This window comes from Excalfactoria chinensis, chromosome 1 (assembly GCF_039878825.1).
Source record: "Excalfactoria chinensis isolate bCotChi1 chromosome 1, bCotChi1.hap2, whole genome shotgun sequence".
Taxonomy (NCBI): domain Eukaryota; kingdom Metazoa; phylum Chordata; class Aves; order Galliformes; family Phasianidae; genus Excalfactoria; species Excalfactoria chinensis.
Window position 1 is genome coordinate 29264068 of NC_092825.1, and position 21442 is coordinate 29285509.

The 21442-nt window shown below is 42.3% G+C and overlaps 1 protein-coding gene across 2 annotated transcripts in view; it reads right to left on the bottom strand.

The window, feature by feature from the left end:
• SLC38A1 (solute carrier family 38 member 1) overlaps window positions 1–21442 on the bottom strand; it is a 38269-nt gene that overhangs the window by 6481 nt on the left and 10346 nt on the right. For both annotated transcript variants that reach the window (XR_011902617.1, XM_072326645.1), the window contains exons 3-15: window positions 17937–18012; window positions 17314–17429; window positions 11958–12031; window positions 10247–10339; window positions 9888–9969; window positions 8992–9074; window positions 8583–8641; window positions 8342–8467; window positions 6031–6110; window positions 4728–4828; window positions 1528–1646; window positions 874–1015; window positions 673–770 (exon numbers count right to left, since the gene is read on the bottom strand). Coding sequence is in view for 1 of the 2 variants with exons in the window: in XM_072326645.1 (XP_072182746.1) it covers window positions 673–770; window positions 874–1015; window positions 1528–1646; window positions 4728–4828; window positions 6031–6110; window positions 8342–8467; window positions 8583–8641; window positions 8992–9074; window positions 9888–9969; window positions 10247–10339; window positions 11958–12031; window positions 17314–17429; window positions 17937–18012 (1249 nt within the window). In the remaining variant the exon portion in view is untranslated. The remainder of the gene's footprint in view (window positions 1–672; window positions 771–873; window positions 1016–1527; window positions 1647–4727; window positions 4829–6030; window positions 6111–8341; window positions 8468–8582; window positions 8642–8991; window positions 9075–9887; window positions 9970–10246; window positions 10340–11957; window positions 12032–17313; window positions 17430–17936; window positions 18013–21442) is intronic.

Below are 21442 nucleotides of genomic sequence, written 5' to 3' on the forward strand. Positions count from 1 at the left end.
AAAAGAAGAGAAAATTAATGAACAAAGAGAAAGGACAATTAATTCAATTGTGTTAAATTTTCTTAAGGAGATTTACAAGGTGTTGTATCAAAACCATGAGCTAAAATGGGAGATGTCTTCTGGTGAAGACGAGACCCACAGATAATTAAACAGATTACTGTTGTTAATAATTACTTGCTGAACATAAAAAACAATTTTTCCCCTTTCAATTCACTTGTTAGACGCCAACCATCCCTAAAAAGGATTAAGTGAGTCTGCCTTTAGGACTTATCAGCTTCACTCTCCTCAAAGCCTGGATGCGCAACGTGCTGAATGCCTTCTGATTCAGCATACCGAAAGGCAGAAACTCGCTGGGCTGAAAGGGCTGCCAGAGGCAGCTGGAGGGACACCCACACCTTGGCTATAACTGTGGTTGCTTGCAGAGCTGCTGCTCCCCCAGAGGTAAGAGTTCCTCACTCCACAGAGAAGGGCCCTGGTGCACAGGGGAGCCGTGCACCAGGAGACACACAGGGCAAATGAAAAGGGGCAAGTGAGGCTGCCAGCTAATGGAGGCAAGAATGGAAAGTCAGGAGAAACAGCTCACACGTGTTCAGATTAAGCAGGCTTTCTATCTAACTCATTTTAAGGAATGGCATGCAAAACGCTTTGCACAGATCAGAAAAGAATGCATACCCAAATCCTCTGAGTAAATTTTGCTCCATCCTGATGTGTAATTTTTAAATACAGTGATGAAGGAAGAATGAAAATCAGCATATTGGCAGAAGTGACCCCTGCAAAATTCAAATGAGTGAGTATTATTAGTTGCCAACACCATAATTATGTCACTAATTAGCAACAGTTCTGTACTGGTAGTACAAAGGCAGGATACTGTACCTACGACTCCAAAAATATCCTTCATGGTCGGGATAAAAATGACTAACAGGTTGATGATAACCAAAAGAACAAAAGTAACCACGACATGACGGCATAAGTCAAATTTTGTTTTTCTTGCCAGCTCGAATAATGATGAACGCACCTGTAGGAAAAGAGAGTTCTTGGTTAGGAGCAGTCCATCAGCCAGGTCAAGGCTCCCCATGATTATTTTAACCGGTTCTTCATGTGACAACAAGCTCTACACGAATCTAGCAGAAAATTTATGGACTCTGATCTATTGCCTTTTGAGATAATCCTTGCAATTACGCTGGTATTTCAAAAATGTATGTGTAGATGCATCCGAAGGATATTCCTCCCTTTCTACCATGCCTTTTGGGATAATGAACTTCACCTCTCAGCCTGCTCCAGTGAAATCACGTGAAGGAAGAGAGGGCCCTTGTGGATTCAGTTTAAAACTAAAAGTGATTCATATATTTCCTGCAGGGAGAAGCTCTCAAGAAGTCACTGGGAACCCGGTGTGGGAAAAGACTGATCCAAGCTCGGGTTGTTTGGTAGCTGCAACGTTAATGACTAGGAAATGGCTGGACTGTTCTGAAAAGATCCAATGTGTACAGAGATCATCTACTTCCAAATCGTGTGGAGACTTTTACTTACAGTGAAAAACAGCACTGGCACTGTGAGTATAACTGCAACAATCACAGCCAAGCGCACTGTCAGGATGAGAATGTCGTCTTTACTCTGGTACTTGTGAAGCAGATCTGACTGCACATTTTCTATGGAAAAGACAATTAGGTAAGAGTTCTGGCAAGGAGGCAATTAGTTTACAAAAATCATTGCTTAACAACAGACTTCTTGAACAACAAGTGATTTATCTGCAAACAAGAGTATGGAATGAACGTTCTTGAGTTAAAACAGCATTTTGAACCAAATCTTAATGATCTCATTATTCCAGATTAATCCTTTGGAGGCCTGATTAAGGAATGCATCCTAATTCAGGACAGCACATGCTTAAGTCTAAGGTGATTTTCACTGTAGGAAAGACAACAGTGAGACATACACCAAAACTTTCTTAAATATATACATACATATGAAAAATAATTCAAGTAAAATTAGCTACTTCTAATCAGTTCTGTGGGCTTGTTTTTAAAGTTTGAAATGATATAAAAATAACCACATGCACTGCAATGGTTGAGTTAAATACAAATTACAGGGTTGAGCTAAATCAGTCAAAACAGCAAGTAAACTCCCAGCACAGAGCAGTGCCTCTGTTTTCAAACAAGAACAAAACCTGTCTGAGGTCAGCTCCCTGTGGGATGTTGTGACATCTGCACTCACACCCCTGGGCAGCTCCACAGAGGGCTGCCCTTCTGAATTTTCTCTTGAACCTGCTGCCCCTTACGGTGCCCACAGCATAGCCAGTGCGCACTGCGCAACCAGCGTGCCCAAGGGAGCATGCTGGGGTGCTAGCGGGAAGGCGCTGGCCTTGCTTTAAAAAGCCCTCCTGCAAAAATGCTTCCTTTGCGCTCTGTTTACATACTGGTAATGGACAGGGAAAGCAAGTCGCTGGGGGACCTACGTGCTTGCTTTGTGTCTTTCTAGTATTTAGGCAAGGCAACTCAGGGAGGCGGCTGTGAAACACACCACAGAACCACACTCGCTGCCCTGTTTTAGAACAGCTTGTGTTTTGTTTCTGTCTGCTAATCTTAGAAAGCTGACAGTAAACTGTAATAGCTCTTAAACCGAAGTCCGTAAGTGGAACTCGGTGGGCATGTGTAGATCAAAATCTTGGTACAACCTCCTCTATTCTTGAAGGCAGAGAGCCGCCCTGCAGCGAAACTCCTGTGCTCCCCCCGGGGCATCCTCCTGGGGCGAGACCACCTCTCAACACCTCTCCGCAGCGCCTGAATTCCAACCAGGAGAAAAAAAACACTCTCCCACCTCCCTGCAGGTTAGGAGTGGGATTTTCAAGCCGGGCACATGCACAGCTTCTGCGACACAGAGCTTACTCTGCTCCTGCGAGCACAGACTGCAACTTCTGTACCGCTCACGGGCTGCAGCCGGGTAGGAAGTGAAAGGCAAGGCTTACAGTTGAAGGTCTGTTTTCCTTTCAGCTAGATACACCACAGAGCCCAACCACAGTGACCTTTTAGGGGAAGAAAAACACCTCTTTTCTGTAATTCTGCAATGTAAATATAGTCATAACTGCAACACTTTCGAGAACACAGCAAACAGACAAGCACTACTGGTGTAAAAATGAAATGGACAAAATAAAAACCCTGGTCTTACCCAGCTAGGGAAGAGGTTAGAAAACTAAGTGCACATACAAAAGGCAAAATCTTGTCAGTCCCAAGGGCAAGGAGGAATGGAGTGGAGGGGGGCTGATATTCCCTAGGCTCCTTTTTGTGCTGTTTCTTGTGGCACTAACTCTGAGACTGCCAGTGTTTGTATGAGCCCCAGTGGAGCTGTGTGGAAGCACATGGTGTCCATGTGCAGGGATGCCTGCTCCACAGGGAAATTCCTCTCCCTTCCAGGGTCAGGAGGATGCAGCCTCTGCCTCCTCCATGGAGTGTGAGAGGTTCCCAGAGTGGTCCCTATGGGTATGTGCCTCCTCACATCCCTGGGGTGACCTCACCAAAACTTCCTTCCTGCCAAAGACAAAGGGTCCATGCTGATTCACTCCCACTGCCCTCCCGGGGCTACTGATCTGTTGTGTTTCTGTAAATGTTCTAGCAAGCAGCAGACAGATGAGAACAGCTGCTGCTGCTGTCACTTGCAGCAGATAGATAACTCTTTATTTCCATCAGTTTTCTTGGGAAAATCACAACTGAGAACCTCAAATTACTTCAACACAGGAAGGCTCGAGGCGTTATGAGCCTGAGAAAATTGAGATAGGTACACCTTTGGAAAAAAAAAAAGCCAAATTTCATATTTACTTATTTTCCTTCTTTTGCAATATGTGCCTCACAATGAATGGTGTCACAAATGGGGAGACTGTAACAAAAAGGTCACTTGGAATATAGAATATATACTGGAGAAGACTGATGACCTTTAGGCGACTCTGAGATAAAAGACAAATGTCAGTTGAGTCATCTGTCTCATAACCCCTTAACGGTCTACGAGCAAACACACTGCGCTTCAACTTTTCCATGATACTGGGAAATGGGAGTAGCTTCCTGGGCCACGTTCATTTTTTATCCTATTTACTTAATAGTTATATCTGCTCCTTTAGGACAGCAATACAACACAGTTTGTTTGTGTCACTAACTTAACCAATATTTATGAAGAGACGCAGCGCAAGTCCCAGACACTGCTATAGCCATGCTTAGCTGCTGAGCTAGGACAACCCTCTGGGCTTCCCCACCCTTTGCAGCCAATTTATTTAACCAAAAACCGAAGGGGTGAACCCTAAGGACATAAGGAAAATATGTAGTGTTTTGTCTATGGTGAAAAAGTCAAATAAGAAAACAAAAAATCCTGCAATGGCTCATTTGATATCTAATTCCTAGAACCTGTTTTCAAACCTTCCTCATTTTATGCAGTCACACATCAGTTATTACCAATGCATACAAAAAAAAAAGCCCACCCAGGTAAGGACCATGGAACAAAAGCCTTGGTAGGGCCCAGTTAATCCCCAATTCTACTAAATAAACCTCCTCATATTCTGAATATGCCTACTGTAAATACTATTTTCACTTGTGCTTCTCATCTCAGGGGGAAGAGAGGAAAGGGTCTGTACCTTCAGTATGAAAACCCTACCGAAAAAGCTTTGAAGAAGTATTGGAATGTAAGTGAACGGGACTTTCCAGTCGGGATTCACTACTGATTTCACATGTGTTCTCTTTCTGCATACTTACCATAGAAAGTCAAATAGCCAAATATGGCAGTCATAAAGTACATCACAAACATGGCAAAAAATGAGATATTTGAAACCAACTGCATTTTTTTCTGTGAACGGCTGGAAAAAGAAAAAAAAAAAAAAGAAGGGAACATATAAAACAGTTGGATTGCATTTCTGAATAGCTGATTAAAAATGTATCAAGTCTTTGTATAAACATATCAATCCTGGAGAGACTCATGAATTCATTTTCATTTAAAACAGGCATTCACTGACAGCTGCACAAGGAAGAGAAAGGTGGGGGCAATGGATCTAACTTGGAGTTTAAGCCCAGAAATGCTGTGACCACCCCATGGCTCTGCTCCCTAGCCATACTCTTGTAAACAGAGAGAAGGGAAATTTGAGTGGGCAGGGAGAGCCCTTAAATACTTCAGTAATTAAATTCAAAGGCCAAAATAAATGGAGAGTAAATATACACACAGAAAAAAAACTCTCCAAAAACAACATTCTGAATGTTTGCAAAAAAATATCTGTATTGCCACGGGTAGAAAATCATGGACGCATACAGACCACTGCAGTACATTGATTAAATGTAAATATTTCATTTTTAGATATTTGCTGTGAAACAGTACATATATCTCTATATAGAGAGACTTTTAAATACATGCAGGGATACACTAAAAAGGCCCCAGAGAACCTGATGAACTCAAGTGAAATACAAAGTGCCCAGCTTTGAGCACATCATGAGGATCCCTATGGGTCTGGCTGTTCATAACCCTCCCTTTGGTCCCTCCTTCCCACTTCCAGGGCCCAGGGCTCCACGTCAGCCCCATGCTGTTCCCTGCCCCAGCCAGGATGCAGCAGGGCCAAGCTCCAGCTCTGCACAACCCTGTTCAAGGCCACAAGTTGGGCATTCTGGCAACAACACAATAGCACAGGCAAGGCAGAAAATCATTTTTGTTTCTGGTACCACACCAGATTTTTAGTTACACTGGAACAAATGCCGTGGGCTGAACACACGTCTCCTTCCTATGCAAAATAACAGCAGTCGACACAACTTGGCTCTCCCCAGGCTGCCATGTACTTCCAGAGAAAACTCCCCATTTACTGCATTATCCTCAGCTTCTCTCCACCCCAACGACACCTCTGGGAGTCCAGCTTTCCTAGCTGACAGTCACACTCATTGACTTGTTTGGTTTTACTGAAGCACATCTCCTCCGAATGGTAAGAATGACTCAGAGCACCTCTGCACTAACATTTTCCATGCAAAACAGTGAAAACAATTAACTGGAAAAAAAATAAAATAAAAGAGAAAGGCTTACTCTTTAAGTTCACTGTATATTGGAAGGACTGATGGGTGGCACACGAACGCGAAAGCAATGGTGGGCAAAGCATACACAGTCTGTTCAGAGAGAATTTCAGACAAAAAGTTAAGAAAAACAAGTATTTTTCCCAGCAGTATGAAGAAATGATCTGTGTTCAACTACCTCAGCTCCCAGCTATCTGGCCTCTTCAAATGAATGTCGAGAACCCTTTTCAGAGAAGGCAGGAGACCTGTCAGCTGGCACATATTTAACAAAATATGGAGAGCAACACTCTTCCAAGAGGAGGACAACATCTTGGTGTTGGCCACCCAAGCCCAGTCCTGACTTTGTCCTCAGCGCACAGCAGTGGATGCCACGTGGCTGTGGGATTGCTTCCAGACAGGGGTCTCCCTGCCCAGCTATTGCCACCTCCACCAACATGCTGCCACATGTAACAGGGACGTATGGTGGATCACTGCTACACTACCCTGCCTCGGAATGGAGAGGGGTGCACACCCATGGTGCTAAGGCTGAAGTCCTGGAGATGAAGCCCATATCCAGACTGTAAGAAAAGAGAAGAGGAATGCAGAACTTACAAATAAATGGATATTTCAAGGTACCAGACAGAGCCCCTTCATTTCCCAGGACAACAAAAGGGCTAGGAGGACTGTGGAGGGAGCATGCTTTTCCTTGGGAAAAGAGAGAGACCGTTATGTCACTATGAAGCATAGATGGCCTCTGAAGGGAGCCTCACCCACTGCTCAACCAAAAATCTGAGCAGGCTTCAGTGGTCAGCATCTGGCCAAGCTTTATAAATGATCTCAGAGCTCAAGCACTTCCATTCTCCCCAGGAAACTAGTACGAGCTGAGATCACATGAAAAAGGTCCTCCTGTTAGGATAAAAGGAGTGGATCTCTACAAGCAGCTCTGCCCACTGCTCGGAGGTTTCCTTATGCTGGCCACAGGAGACTTATCACCACAGAAGCCATTTGGGGGCTGCCCAGTGGGGTGGGATTCAGAAAACACACTGCTTGCCCTCCAGTGGGGCCTTTCCACACCCTGGCCTGTGCTGCCTTCTCTGCTTCACTCCCAGTGCACTATTGTTGCGGAATCTCCATCCCTGGAGATACACAGAAGCCATCTGGATGTGGTCCTGACCACTCTGCTCTGGGTGTCCCTGCTGGAGCGGAGAGACCCAAGGGCTCCTGCCAGCCTCAAAACGGACTTCCTCTCATGTACCAAAGTTGCTTAAAGTGACTGGCAAATTGCTGGCCCTGAGAGCAAATCTCTAAAGCTCAAGTCCAGTGTGCCTAGTTCAGACTGACTGCTCCTTCTAATGGGCATCTATCAACTCTGAAGTAAACACTAACACTTCAGGAGAACATGACTGTCCTTTGACATTGCCTGAACTGTACCTACACCTGTGTTGCTACCACACACCCAGTTAACTGCTTCTTGGTAGGTCACATTGGATCTGAGCTGATGGCTGCCCCCGGCTGAATGAAAATGCTCACCTGATTTAACGTGAGCTGCACTGAAGCTGGCAGGATGAATTAAAAAAAAAATAAATTTTGCATGCATATACTATGCATATGCATTCCCTTCGAACGCAGTGGTGATACCCCGAGGAGCGTGCCCTACTGGATAAGGTGCCATTCAAGAGCTCTGCAAACAAGCACAGCTGGAAGAAGAAATCCTCTTGCTCCCACAGCTACAGCCAGTTGCTCTTTTGCACTCTCTTGGCACAGCATTTTGTGCAGCTGTGCAGCGATCAAGGAAAGCATCCAGCTGAAAGGCCATCAAATTTTTGCTTTCAACTGTATCCTTTTTCCTCATCTTGTTCACCATACAGCTATGGAAACACATACCCTGTCACAAAGAAGTGGTTTGTGTGCAGGACAGATGGGTTACTTCTGGCTTTTGGATGCAGGCATGGCTTACAGTGTCTGCTGAAACACAGCCTAAGCACTCAGTTGCAGCATGGAAAGTAAGAAGCAGCAGAAAGGAAAACTTTCATAAAGAAAGCATTTGTTATCCGGTGGCAGCTCAAGCTCACAGCCTTAGCATGCCTGCTACCAAAGCAGCTCACTCTGTGCTCACTTTGTCTCAGTTTCCCAAGGAATGGAGTGACAGAGCAAGGCCGCAAGGAGCTACAGGCATCATGGCACCTCCAAAACACTGGGCAAGGACACCTGTCATGCATTCACCATCAGAGTTATGTGTGGAAGCACGGAGGGCAGGCCCTAGGTGGTGCTGAGCTGATTAAGACATGGGGTGTGGGTGTATATATTATGTGAATCAAAAATAAGTATCATAAAGAGAAACATACCTTGGAATTAAAGATAACATACTTTGGCTTACACATATGCTCATGTGCTGAGCTATTTGATAGGATAGGTGATGTTGTATTAAGCCCCGGCTCGAGACAGGGAATTTGAAACTTCTTGTAAATAACCTAGAACAAGAGCTAACTGTTAAAAATAATACTAAAAAGCAAATTAAAATTAAATTCAGAAATTCTGCAGTATTATCAAGCGACTAATCCAACTAACAAAACAAGCTGAACTTACCACTATCAGGAAAAAAACCATACAGCTTAATGAAAATCCACTGGTATAGCCAAGATACCCTGAAATAAGTAAATGAATAAAAAAGTTATACAAAATAATTTTTATTAAACGTATCTTGCTTTTTAATTGTTTACTCAAAGGAACAATTTAAATGTATTATGAATTTCAAATGTATCACAGGATTCTGGGCAGGACAAAAGTGACTTCATTTGGCACCTTCCATGTTGTAAGACTGTGAGATTTCAGACAGAGCACATGCTCAAAACAAAGAATACTCCCGAACCAGATGTACACTCTCATTACAATGAGAGCACAATTTTTAACTTTTAGTTGACTTGCCAGTGTGACTGTCAGAGGCACAATGTCTGGGCTCCTCTATTTTATTACTGCAATGTTATTTGCATCTTACCTAAGTTCTTAAGGAGACATAAAGGAAGGATGATACCAAACGTCACTGCAACAACAAGAATCCGCCCATCCACGTACCATGCCCTGTATAAAACATTTAGAAAGTACCATGAACACACTTTAAACCCTTTCTGGCACTCCTTACGCTCAGCTGACCTCTTTGATCGCTGCAGTTACAGAAGCATCTTTAGTATCATTATATTTTGGAAGGAAAAATGGGGACCATGTCTGAACTTTGCAGAAGAGTGCTCAGCATCCAGCTCTTAAAACATGACACTGCTCTGACTCAGATACAGCATTAGTGATGTTCAGTGTGTCATATTTCCACTGATCTGGCCAATTTAGTATGGAAGCCTGAGGAATGGGATCTCTATTTTTTTCTGGTTCTCTACAGTATATTATGAAACCCAGTATAAAGGATATTTACTACTATAGAAGAATACCATCCCTCTATAAAAGAAGCTGGTAAACGTCAAGTGACAATTGGCAGAAATCTAAGAATAATATTCTGCTACTGTCATATATTAGAAGAATTTTATACTACCAACAGTGCTTTAGGGGCACAAAAAAGTCCTGTAAGATGCGAAGAATGAAGGGAAACATATAATGTGAAATTTGCTTTGTTCCCAATATCTTCAAATGTTACCAACACTCTAAAAGTCATGTTTCTGCACCAAAATCCACTATGCAAAGAGTAACTGTTGATGACTTCATCTTTCATTTTCTATCCATCCTCCTTTCCTTCCCAAAGTTTTCTTGTTTGTTTTTAACTCACAGAAATATTTCTGTGAAGATCTGTCAAGCCTAAAGAATACTGAAGAGTTTTTATAAATGTTTACTTAAGCTTCCTTTACACAATGTTAAATTCTTAAAATCATCCAAATGAATTTAACTTACGAAAAAGATTCTTCTTCTCTCATTAGAAACTTTATGGCAGAAGGCAGCTCATTTTTGACGATGAAGAGATAGCTCAGCATTGCTGGAGGAAGAAGAAAGTCACTTTAGGAAACAGATGAGATATTTTGCAGAATAAGTACACGCTGAACTTTTTCCAGTCTCAGCCCGTAAAGCTAGAAGGTCTAGAACTGTAACTGACTATAAACTACTGATTATTCAGTAATAAAGTATTTTTAAAAGGCCATGTGCAAAACGTTACTGAGACAAGACATTGCTAGGAGAAGAGGGAACCTGCCAAGTTGGTAGGCATAACTTCATAAAGGTGTTTGTGGGTTGTTTTTTAAATACTCCTCCTTTACCTCCAACATTTTGAAGAGATGTAGATCCAAAGACAATCATTTTCCCTGGGGTACCGAAAACCTGCTCACCGAGCTTTTCATATACCATGCAGCCTGTGTAAGAAGAAATGAGGAGAAAGGTAAAGAATACAGTGGCAAATGCTGCCGAGTCAAAACACTTGTGATTCCCTCTCTGCAATCATACCTTCCTGTCACAACTGAATAGAGAGCTCTCTTGTAATTGCTATGGATGAAACCTAGGGAGGAATGTTTTCTTGATATCTGTAAATGCTATCTTTGGCTACCAATCACTTATGAGATGGAGGTATTCCTTTAATGAGTCCATCTATACCTTTAGGGGCACTATCCCTATTAGGTTTGCAATCTCAATGAGTGGTTGGAAGCCTTCTCTCCAGACCAAATTCAGTACAACAGGGACCACAGACTGGCACTGGCAGCCTGGCCACAACAGACACCAGACTGTAATTCTGTAATTTTGCTTGGTTTGACTAAATGACCCAAATGAAGGCAGTCACTGCTGTACCAGATGATTTACAGTCTTTAATGATGGTGTTCTTGTGAATTCTAGAATGTGGTATGGTTTTGGTAAAAGCAGAGAACAGTGTAAATTATAACAAGAATTTAAATATCTGTCAAGCTTGTGAAACTCCACTATTAATTGGATTGTGCTTCAGTTAAGTGCTTTTTGTTTTGTTTTGTTTTTTTCTCTTGGCTGTGATTCAGGCTGAGGAAAAAAAAGACTGGACACGGTGAAGCTGTTGAGACTCACAAGAACAGAAAGAGAAATAATGCAGATGTTACACTGAACAGATTGTTTTAAAAATGGATCTCACTGTTTGTTTTTCTCTACGTTTCCTTATAGCTGACATTTCTTCTTTGAAGCTTGTATAAACAACAAGATTGACCTTAAATGTAGCGTTGTGTCTGTGATCCAGCAGCACAGAAAACAGGGCTTAGATTCTGGGAAGTAACGGGGCAAAAGTGTTCACAGTTGGGCCTGCATACCTAATTAAATAGGCTGTTGCTGCCATTGTACATAATAGTAACTCATCTGCATCCAAATTACATATTAAAATATATTGGTGCTCTTACGTAGAGATAATTTTAAAACTCTGGCTTCAGTGATAGTTACTCAAGGAAAGAATCTCTTTGATTGAGAACACAAAGGCATTTAAACCCATAGAAAACTTCTAATTTCTGTGTTTAGATATACGTTTTGCTTAGAGATACACCTCTTTTTCTAGAGGGACTAGTTCTCTTTTATTTTCTCCAACTACAACAGGAATTTCAAACTAGCCATTAACAACAAGGTGTATTTTCACGTAAGCTTCACTGTAGACAAATACTCATTAAATTTCATTTGGAATAGATTTTGTAATGCAAATAAACTATCTGAGCTGTTCCTCCTACTTTGCTGAAAACATTTCACTATGACAGAATTCAGTCTTTAGCATATATATATCAGAATTTGTGATTCTGATATATATATATTTTTCTCTTTACAGTGATGTTCATATGCTGTTCTCCTTTGCCATGACATAAATTATTTTTAATTCTGGGCTTCTGACCCAAAATCTGGTAGGACTTTCTTTTCTGTCAGCAAAGTGATAGAAATTCTATGTTTCACAAAGCACCTGGCTTTATTCTGAGCACTTTCCACCTCTTCTTCTTTACAAATCCATTGAAATGGCACAATAAAGTCTTAGATTACCTGTTTCCTTTGAACACACCAACAGGAGATGTATTGAATAAATAGACAGCAATGTCACAGAAACCAAAAGCAGCCTACGAAAGAATGAAAGATAAAGCTTACTGTAAGAACAGAGCTCTAACGTTACAATATTTTACGTGTTGCGTCATATACCCATTGATGCCAAGATATTTTTTATAATCCTCTGAGGACGCAAACAGCTCTATAAACAAAAGTGATTTACATGCTTTATGCAGTTCTGACACACTACAGAGGAGGTACGAAGCCTTGTATGCAGAGGAATCCAACCAAGGAAAACTCAGTAGAACTACGTCCTGCTATTTAGTTATACCCTCCCAAGCCGAAGGAATGGAGATGTCTCATCATATAGGAATTAGGATTTAATCAGAGCAGGAATGAACTGCATACATTCCTCACTGCACAGTCTAAAGATTTTTGTTGCTTTTTTTTTCATTCTGGAAGACAAAAATGTCAGAGGGAAGTCCTCTATTTAAGGATTTTCATGCCAAATGTAAGCATCTCTCCCCAAGATACGTCACCAAAGGTAGCCTCCCGGTGCCCCTGGAGGAGGAGAGGAGGAAGGCTTACACTGCACAGAGCTGTCTTGCTCTGGCCAGCTGTTGATGTGTGAATGGGACGTGAACTCAACTCACTCAGTGAAGAAGGTGGTCTCTAGTTTCCATTCTGACCCTATGCTCACAATGAGTGATCATGAAACTTGAGGACTCTAGACTTTAGGTGTTGGGCATTAAGACAGCTGAGCCTGAACCTAACCCTTTACCTCCATGACCCACACTGTCTCTTCCTGGGAGTAAAGGCAGAAACCAAAGGCTTGTGCTTCACCCAGGCAGGGACAGGTGTTCCCTCACTGATGTCACTCCCTGTTTTCCTGTGACCCATATTTTGACTTTGCATGTAGAACAATTGCAGGAAGTAATGACCAAACTGTTTGTGGAGGGAACTTGCTGGCACAAATAACTACGCAGTGCCGGGGGGTAAGTACATAAAAATACTTCAGTTCATCGCTCCATGTCTCTTAGCCAAGCACCATGTGTGTCTTCCTCTCCAACACTGAACACATAAAGGCCTGACGACATTTTCACGATGTGTGTGAAGAGCATTCAGACAATCTGCTGGCAATTCCTCTTTTTCTTATGACAGCTACCCTTGGAACACCACGGAAAACAAGTCTAAAATTTAAAATAAAACTGCATATCTACTGCCATAGATAGCCACAAACACATCTCTTCCATTGTAACGCATAGAATAGAATGAGAAGCCTCCTCCCTCCCCCTTCTTCTTATTTTGGACTACAAATACTTTTGTGTCAAATAATGACCTATGGGTTTCTTGGAGCCAGAGGAGGAGGAAGAAACACAGAGATGGTAGGAAGAACTGCTCTTTTGCCAAGAGAGAATGATGGTTCAAAATAACACAACACTTTTCGTACAGGCCAAAGGGTGTTTCTCCTTGGGGAGGTGAAGGGAAAGGAGACTGCACTGGCTGCTCCATTTTTAAAGATGTCCTAAGTTCTCCTGCTGCCCTGCTTCCCCTGTCCGTGTGGAGGCATGGTGCTCACAGCTGCCATGACTCACTCCTAGTCCCAAGTGGCTCTGGCTGCACAGGCCAGCAGCATCAAGGCTATTTTAATATTAAAAGCTCCCGTTTTTCAGGCACTGAGCTCATAGAGCATTTGCAGTGGTAAAAATAACACTCTCGAGCAGCCAGGTATTTATCTGATCTGTTGTCCTTAGCTCCCCATAGGATTAATACAGAGAAGCTTGGCATTTTCATTAACACTGCATGAAGAACTTGTTTGTGTCAGGACACTCGTGCCAGAACCACCCCTTGGAAGGGAATGAGAATGTCCGTACCACTCATCCTGTGCAAATTCAAAACAGAAGTGGGGAAGCTCACACTGCCATCTCAACGCTTATTATTTTGCCTAATTTTAAAGTAGTGCTGGCAGCTGTGCAGGCAACCAGCACATGAAAAAGTCACCTCCCTCCAACAAATCCAGAATAAACAGCTTAGGGCAGTAGACTGATATAGGGCTACGAGGAACACACTGTTCCTATGACACCGCTGCTGTTTGCCAACAGCTGCGTTACCAAAGCAGCTGAAATGGGTACTGTCCCCAGCGCCCTGTGAAGCCCAGGCTTCATGGTCAGAAGAGCAATGAGGATCATGCAGTGCCCTCTTCACTCCCTGAACCCCTGTGAGGAATCAGGGGTCATGGCACTGCATGGCCACAGCCAAGTGACTGCCTCCAGCCAGCCTTAGCAGAGGTGCCTGCAGGGAGCAGTGTGAAGCTCCAGCTGGCACCTCACAATGCACCTCATCCAACAAGCCCCATGTCTCAGAAGATCCTTCCAGCTCCTTTGCAGAGATAGGCTAAACACGGGCTGAAGGCATCTTGTGCTTGCTGGCCTGTATGTCTCTGCAACATGATCTGTCATTCTGCTACTGGAACTTGAATGAAACCACAAGCAGGATGAGCTACCCGCAGGTGCTCCTGCCATTCCCAGCTGACCTGGCTCAGCTGAAGCTCTCCAACCTCTTGTGCCATATTTCTGCAGCACAAAGCTTTTCTTCCCTTCTTCATAGAAGAAAGGATATTCTTTTCTGATCTAGGTTGTCATTATTAACAATGCCAGGATAAAGTTCCTCTGAGTTTCTCAGCCCAGAAAGCCTGACGCTTCACTGTATCAATCAGTTTTGTGAATAGCATGTGAGAGCACATATTCATCTCTGTATTTCTTTCCTACAAAAAATACAGGATCTGAACTGATCTACTTCACACTGCAGAAGCACAAAAGTTGTGAGAGTGGAAACCAGTTTTGGTCTGCTTTACCAGCCCTAAAAATGCTGCTTTAGTTTTTACTCCTCTGCTTTCTACTTTTCAGAGATGGCACAAGCCAGTACTGGCAGGCTGACAACCTGGACAAGGCAACCTAGAAACCTGGAATTCTGCTGTTCAGGAGCAATGAGTGTAAGTGCTTTCTCATGCGCAAAAATCATATGAATTCTTTCCAAGACTTTATCCTTTGTCACTTGTAAAGAAGAGACAGTTCTAAGATATATTTGGAATTGAGAGCAGAACTATACATTTGTTGAAAAAATGTATTGAATGAGAGTGTGACCAAAACTGTAAAGTAATGGTCTAACTTTAACTATGAGACTATTGTATGGTAAAAGTCTATTTCAAGCATTTCAATTTTCAGGCATAACTTCAGAAAGCACATTTGGATGATCTATCTCCAGGCTTCAAAAGCAAAATCTCAGCTAGACTGGTCAGCTAGGTCCCGATAGCTTCCTTACCTTTCCTCTCAGCAGGCTGATCGATCTCCAAGCCAACAGATCTAAGAGCATCATAAAGCTATCAAGAACAATTATCCACTCTTAAACACAATCCAGGAGAGAGCAGCACTGTTATTTGCTGTATAAAACTACCAAACATGTGGCTTCGGCAGATTTTGTGCAGTTAGGTGGTATTTATTTACACACTCACTACTCAAACCAAGATGAACTCAGTCTCCACCACAGGTTGTTAGAAGTTTCTCCAGTGTTCACACCACTGGCCTGATCTTGAAAGAAACTGCCTTTCTGCATCCTTGAGAGCAAATGCATTTAACTTAAACTCTCATAAAAAATAAAGTTCACTGAGAGAGAGAGAAGAGAATGAGGTTATTTACAGAAATATAAAGCAATTGAGGGTGAAATTGAAGATGCATGTGATGCCCTCTTAATAAGTAGAGATAGTTAGTACTACTCTTTAGTTGAGATGCTATTAATCATAGAATCACAGAATGGCTTGGGTTGGAAGGGACCTCAAGGATCATCAAGCTCCAACCCCCTTGCTTCAGGCAGGGCCACCAACCTTTACAACTAATTCTAGACCACTATCTCAGAAGAGGCAACTAGGCTGAGCTTTTTTTGATTACAGGAGTTTTTGCCCACCTCTGTCATTGTCCTCAGAGGTGTGCTTATCAGAGTATGGTGGAGAACCACAGAGAGGTTCGTGTCACATGCTGGTTAAGTTCAGCAAAACTGAAGTAAACTCAGTCCCTCTGCGTAAGAAAAAATCTAAATTTGAGTCCTGCTACTTTATTGCCCAGCTTAGTTGCAACACAATAATGAGGCTTTGTACATTCTTAATGTAAGTGGATTAATTCCTCGGATTATTCCCAGATTTTACCCAACCACTGCAAACTGTACTCTAGCAGCACGGCTGCAGCTATACTGGCACAAAATCCTGGAGCAGATGGCTGTACATACCACTTTGGCCATTCGTTCTGCTATATGCAGAGCTCGCATTATCATTTTTCAAAAAACAAACAAACCCAACAAAACCACTTGGTTCCAGATTTTTTAGGTTCTGACGTTTAAGAAATGACACCTCTGTAGAGTGATCTGTAAACTTAATAACCGTGTTGAGCGGTTCTCAAATACTGTAAATTACTGTGTTTTTTTCCCTCAATGAACATTTATTACTGGAATCTGCACACAATTCCCAACTGATTTCTTAACAATCACTTTTCACAATGAAATGCCTCATGCTGCAAACCAAAATAACACAGTATTCTGGGTCTTATTCATTCATTGGCACTGTTTCATTTTTAAACTATACAATTCTGTTTTATGAAATGCTGCTTTTTTGTTGGTTTTTTTTTGTTTGTTTGTTTTGTTTTGTTTTTTTGTTGTTTTTTTTTGTAAAGTACTTTACCTCAGCTTTTTTTTTTACACTCAAATCTTGGCTATATTTATGTTGGCTTTTAAGGACTCTCACATAAGAAACTGAAGAAACTGTGGGAGTGAGATGAAAATATTATATCTGACATTTAAAAGAATATAAATATTCCTTTTTCTTGCTTACAAGACTGGATATTGCATCATGCTTTGCTGAAAGCTGTAGAGATTCTGTGACACAAGTAAGAAGTGAGTACTGTCACACTGTAAGTATTACTACTGAATAAATTTGCTTTTTTCAATGTATGTGCAATTTGCAGACCATAGGAAAAGTTCCTGGCAAGGCTCAGGTCAGCAGTTAATGACATGGCCTTAATCTGCTCTAGAAGCACAACTAGTGTTTTCTCCTCCACACCATTTTGACTGAAAAAATAAATGACTGAAAAACGTAGCTAGCATTTTCTGGCTTAAAAGCTGTAGTTGAGTATTTGAGTACATTTTTAGACAGTGACACAGCTGACCCATCCAGCAGTACCCTGAAATCCAAGCTACTTATACAGGTCGGCTACTTCAAGCACTGAAGAAGAACATCACATTTCCAATGGATCGTCAATCACTCTGCTTGCTCACAGAGCAGAGTTCAGCTCCTCAACCCATTCAGACTTACGAAAAAAGGAAGATTCCTGTGTTGGCCAATGCAAAAGCGAGGCCTAAAATGCCACTGCCCATGATGGCGTTGCTGAGGTTGAAGACGGACATTCCCAAGGAAGTTGTACCTGGAATCTGGAGAAACAAATGTTTGCATGTCAACAGGAGATTGGAACAGAGCACAGGAATGCCCCTACACTCCAATCTGCAGGCTATGTGATAATCAGATAGAAAGAGCTGTTGCTGTGGGAGCACTGTGAGGTTTGAAAGAGAAAAAAGGCCACTGCTCTTTTTCACACTTATATTCTGATGGCTGCCCTACTGGTTTTGTAAACTCACATCAGTAGCACGGGCAATATACAACTCATACGTACAGTGTGAACTATAAAATCCACATCTTGTCATGCCCATGGGACATCTTAGGTGTGTGAGTAATGCATTATAAGTCCATAGAAAACAGACATGCGTCCTGCCCAGCAAGGGCCAGAGGACTTCCCTTGCCTGAACCAAAATGCCTTTTGGGATTTTCATATTTCAGTTACAAATGCCTGTACTCAGCTCTTTTGAAAACCATATCCAAGGGCTCTCCACACATGACAGACAATTCATTCTGACAAAGAGAAAGTCTACAAAAATACTTACATATTCATCACATTTCTTCTTTTCCAAGTGGCTGTTTGTGAGACTTCTCCTGCTCTCTCGGTCCGAAATAAACTTGCTGAAAAAAAGTCAGAGTATTAATTACCAGCAAAGACCCATTAGAAAATGCAAACAAGTTAATTCCATGAGCAGCACGTGATAACAAAATACACAATGTACACAAGCTGCACACAAGAAAAGGTCAAGTCTGTAACTGTTAAAGGAGCCCAATTATGCTTTCCTGATACCAGCACGGATTAGGTGTCAATAAAGGTACCACTAGATCAGAATAAACATGTAGGGACTGGAATTTTAGGAGATCTAGTAATGAAAGGGCACCGATAAGCTGCTGAGTGCAAGCCTTCTGCTGCTGTTGGGGGTTGGTGTGGTTGGAGCCAAGAGGAAAATGAGGAGCTGCAGGCAGCAGCGTTGCCAGGGCCATCCTAAACCAGGCCATGTGCTCTGTGGGTGTGCTTCAGGGTGGGATTGCTGTATGGTCACCAAAAAGTCTTTCAAAACTCAGTACGAAATTCACCACACTGCAAAATCAAACATGTCTGTGCAGAGGAACATGAGCTGAATGACTTTTCTTCCTCTACAGCTACACTAGCTCTCTATTCCTAATACACACACACAGTCACCAGAGCAAGATTTGCCTCTTGCCTTTGTGTGTCAGTATGCAATGAATTTCTGACACTTCTGATTAGGGTAAGCTGTTAGTTTCTCCCAGAACCACTCTTCAGTAAACAATTTTACTTTGTGTAAAGCATTCTTTCAGCTACTGATCTTCCAAAGGTTTATGCATAATTAAGTCCCTGGCATCTCTGCTAATTTACAGATGGTTCTCTGGCACTGCCTACAGCAGCCATCCTTCGTAACACATACCTACCCAGCTGCTGTCACCAAGCTTCCTTTATTCTGAATGCAGATTACAGTGGCTCTTCTTAAAGCAAGCAGTGAGCTGAACACAAAGACCAGCCCTAATGGCCCTTTTCCACAGCTGGGAACATCTCCCAGCCAAAGATTCACAGTTCTGACTCTGACTCTGCAATTACTGCTGTTTTTGTGGCAACTTTGATTCCTACCATCAGTCTGCTTCGATTTGCTCTGTATATAAACCAACCATAGGCTTCTCCTTTATTTTTAAATGGTTAACTTCAGAAACTAATTTGCTGCAAAATATAGATACCGAGCCAGTCTCTAAAGCCCTAAAGCAGTTGGAATGAACGGTTGATCCTCCCCCACTGTTTTAAGGAGTGAAAAGCAATCACAGCTAAGGTGAACCGATCCAAAATTAACTTTCTGAAACTCATCGGGAAGGCATTTCACTCTGATGGAATCAAATCTCAACCCGATCTTCTGGAGATTCAGAGTACATGCTTTTTTTTTTCTCCCATGTCTGTTTAAAGCTGAGCACAGGCAGCTGAGTGTGAATGGTCTGACAAAGACATTCCGGCTCCCTCTCGAAACACCCCGCAGGCAATTTGTACAAGCAGGAGAGCACAGAAAAGTTTTGTCTCTTTTGTGTTTCTGAGCGCTGCTGGGAACATCTGTGGGCTTTGCCTTCTTCTGTCAACCATGGAGATCATGTGTCATTTCAGATTTAGTCGGAGTAAGAAGTCAGCCAGTTCGCTTCCCCTGCTCCTGCTCAGCCCCGCGCATTCAGTCTGTTCGATAATCACCAAAATAACAAATGTGTAGATACTATCATTACCACCACCTGGCATTAAAGACCAATGGAAAGTGTTGTTAAAGAGCTAGTACATGACAAAGACTACATCCAGAAGATATGGCTCAAATGTGAAGCAACTTGGGAATTTTTCATTTCAGTACTTTCAACAAAAATGAGTTTTTATGGAATTGGGATTTTCAGTAGGGAACAAATGCATTATTTCCTTCTAGATGGGCAGTGGAGAACACATCTGGTTAGATAAGCTATTCCAAAGTACGTTCTCTGGAGTCAGCCATGCTAAAATCCTCTCATCTCCTATGACAAGGTGTGTTCCTCATCCACTCCACATTTACCGCGTTGCAGGGCACACTTTTCTCTGCCTCTGCTGCACAGTGTGTACTGGCAGGCCAAGTCAGATGCAGGAATGCGGCCATTGTGATCCTCTGTGAGAGATACAGGATTGCCCAGCTTGCACAGGGTGCTTCCCGGCCCTGCCTGCCAGCTGCAGCTGTGGGATGTCCTGTCTGTCTGCAGCTACATGCACTGGTGCAGGTAACGTAACTGGCAGGCCTGAACAGGAAGGTTGCCTTGGGTCCATGCTCAGTGGGTGGTAGAGATGCACCGTGGGACACCCCACACTGCTCACAAATGGAATGCGTTGCTGAACTCAAATTCAGAAAGAGAAAATAAATGGAGGAAATAAAAGCAAGTTGGGATAAGGCAGCCAAATGGATTCAACAGAAACTAATTTTCCCAATATACGCTTTTTTTTTTTTTTTTAAATTATTTTTAAGAAATGTTTCACTTTTTTTTTTTTTTTTAATCTAATTTCAGGATTTATTTTTTTACTACAGTACATAAAGGAGAACATAGACTGGAATACTATAATTTCTTATTAAATCGTGCCTTGCATCTGCTCCACTCAACAGCTGCACTTAGAAAGCGAGCTAATCATTGTCACAACGGTATATATTTTAGCTTTATGAACCTGACTTGAATAAAGCAATATGACTGTTTGCTGCGGATCCTCCCAGCCCACAGAAGGATTAGAGACAGCAACAGGTCCCACAGAAACACACAGTGAGGCAGCACAAGCCTCCAGTGCCTTGTGGGCCCTGACAAGTGTGAGATCCATTTGGGCTGTTTGTCGTTTTCATTTTGAATGCTCTCCTCATCATACACAATCATAACTTGTTCTTGTATGTTTCTGCTTTCCTGGCGTGCTTCCTACGTCACAGTCAAGCACAAACAGTTTATGTAAAACTTTTCAGATGCATTTATAGAATATCCTGGTCAAAAGACGATCAGCTCATCCTTGTGATGAAAGAAGCCTCACAGTTGGCTTGGAAAGAATTCTCTAATCAAATTATTTTTCTGCCTTGATTTAGTGAAAAGCAGAAACTCAGTCTTATTGATAAAGTGGCTTTAAAAGGACCGTACTTAACCACGGTCTCCAAATTTAATTTATTAAAGGACTTAAATGAGAAATGCTTGATAAAGGTGATATCCTGGAGCTAACCATTTTGGCTAAGCAGAGTTAAAACCATTTAGCCATCTCAGATATGTTTAAACATAATTAACTTAAACTGATATTTGACAATGCCTTAAACATTTGTTAGGGAAGGCTCATTTTGCCAAGATGACAGAACTCTATCCTCAGGCGGGTTCTTAAATGGAGCTGCAGCTTGAGTGATGGCAAAGATTTCCAGGGCAAGCAGGAACAAGAAATGCAGAAGAAAGCTTGCTTTGGCTTACACTATGAAACTCTGACCAGATCTGGGTATAGCTACCAGCAGCCTTGTCAACCAGACAAGGAACGCTAATAACTTACCCGTAG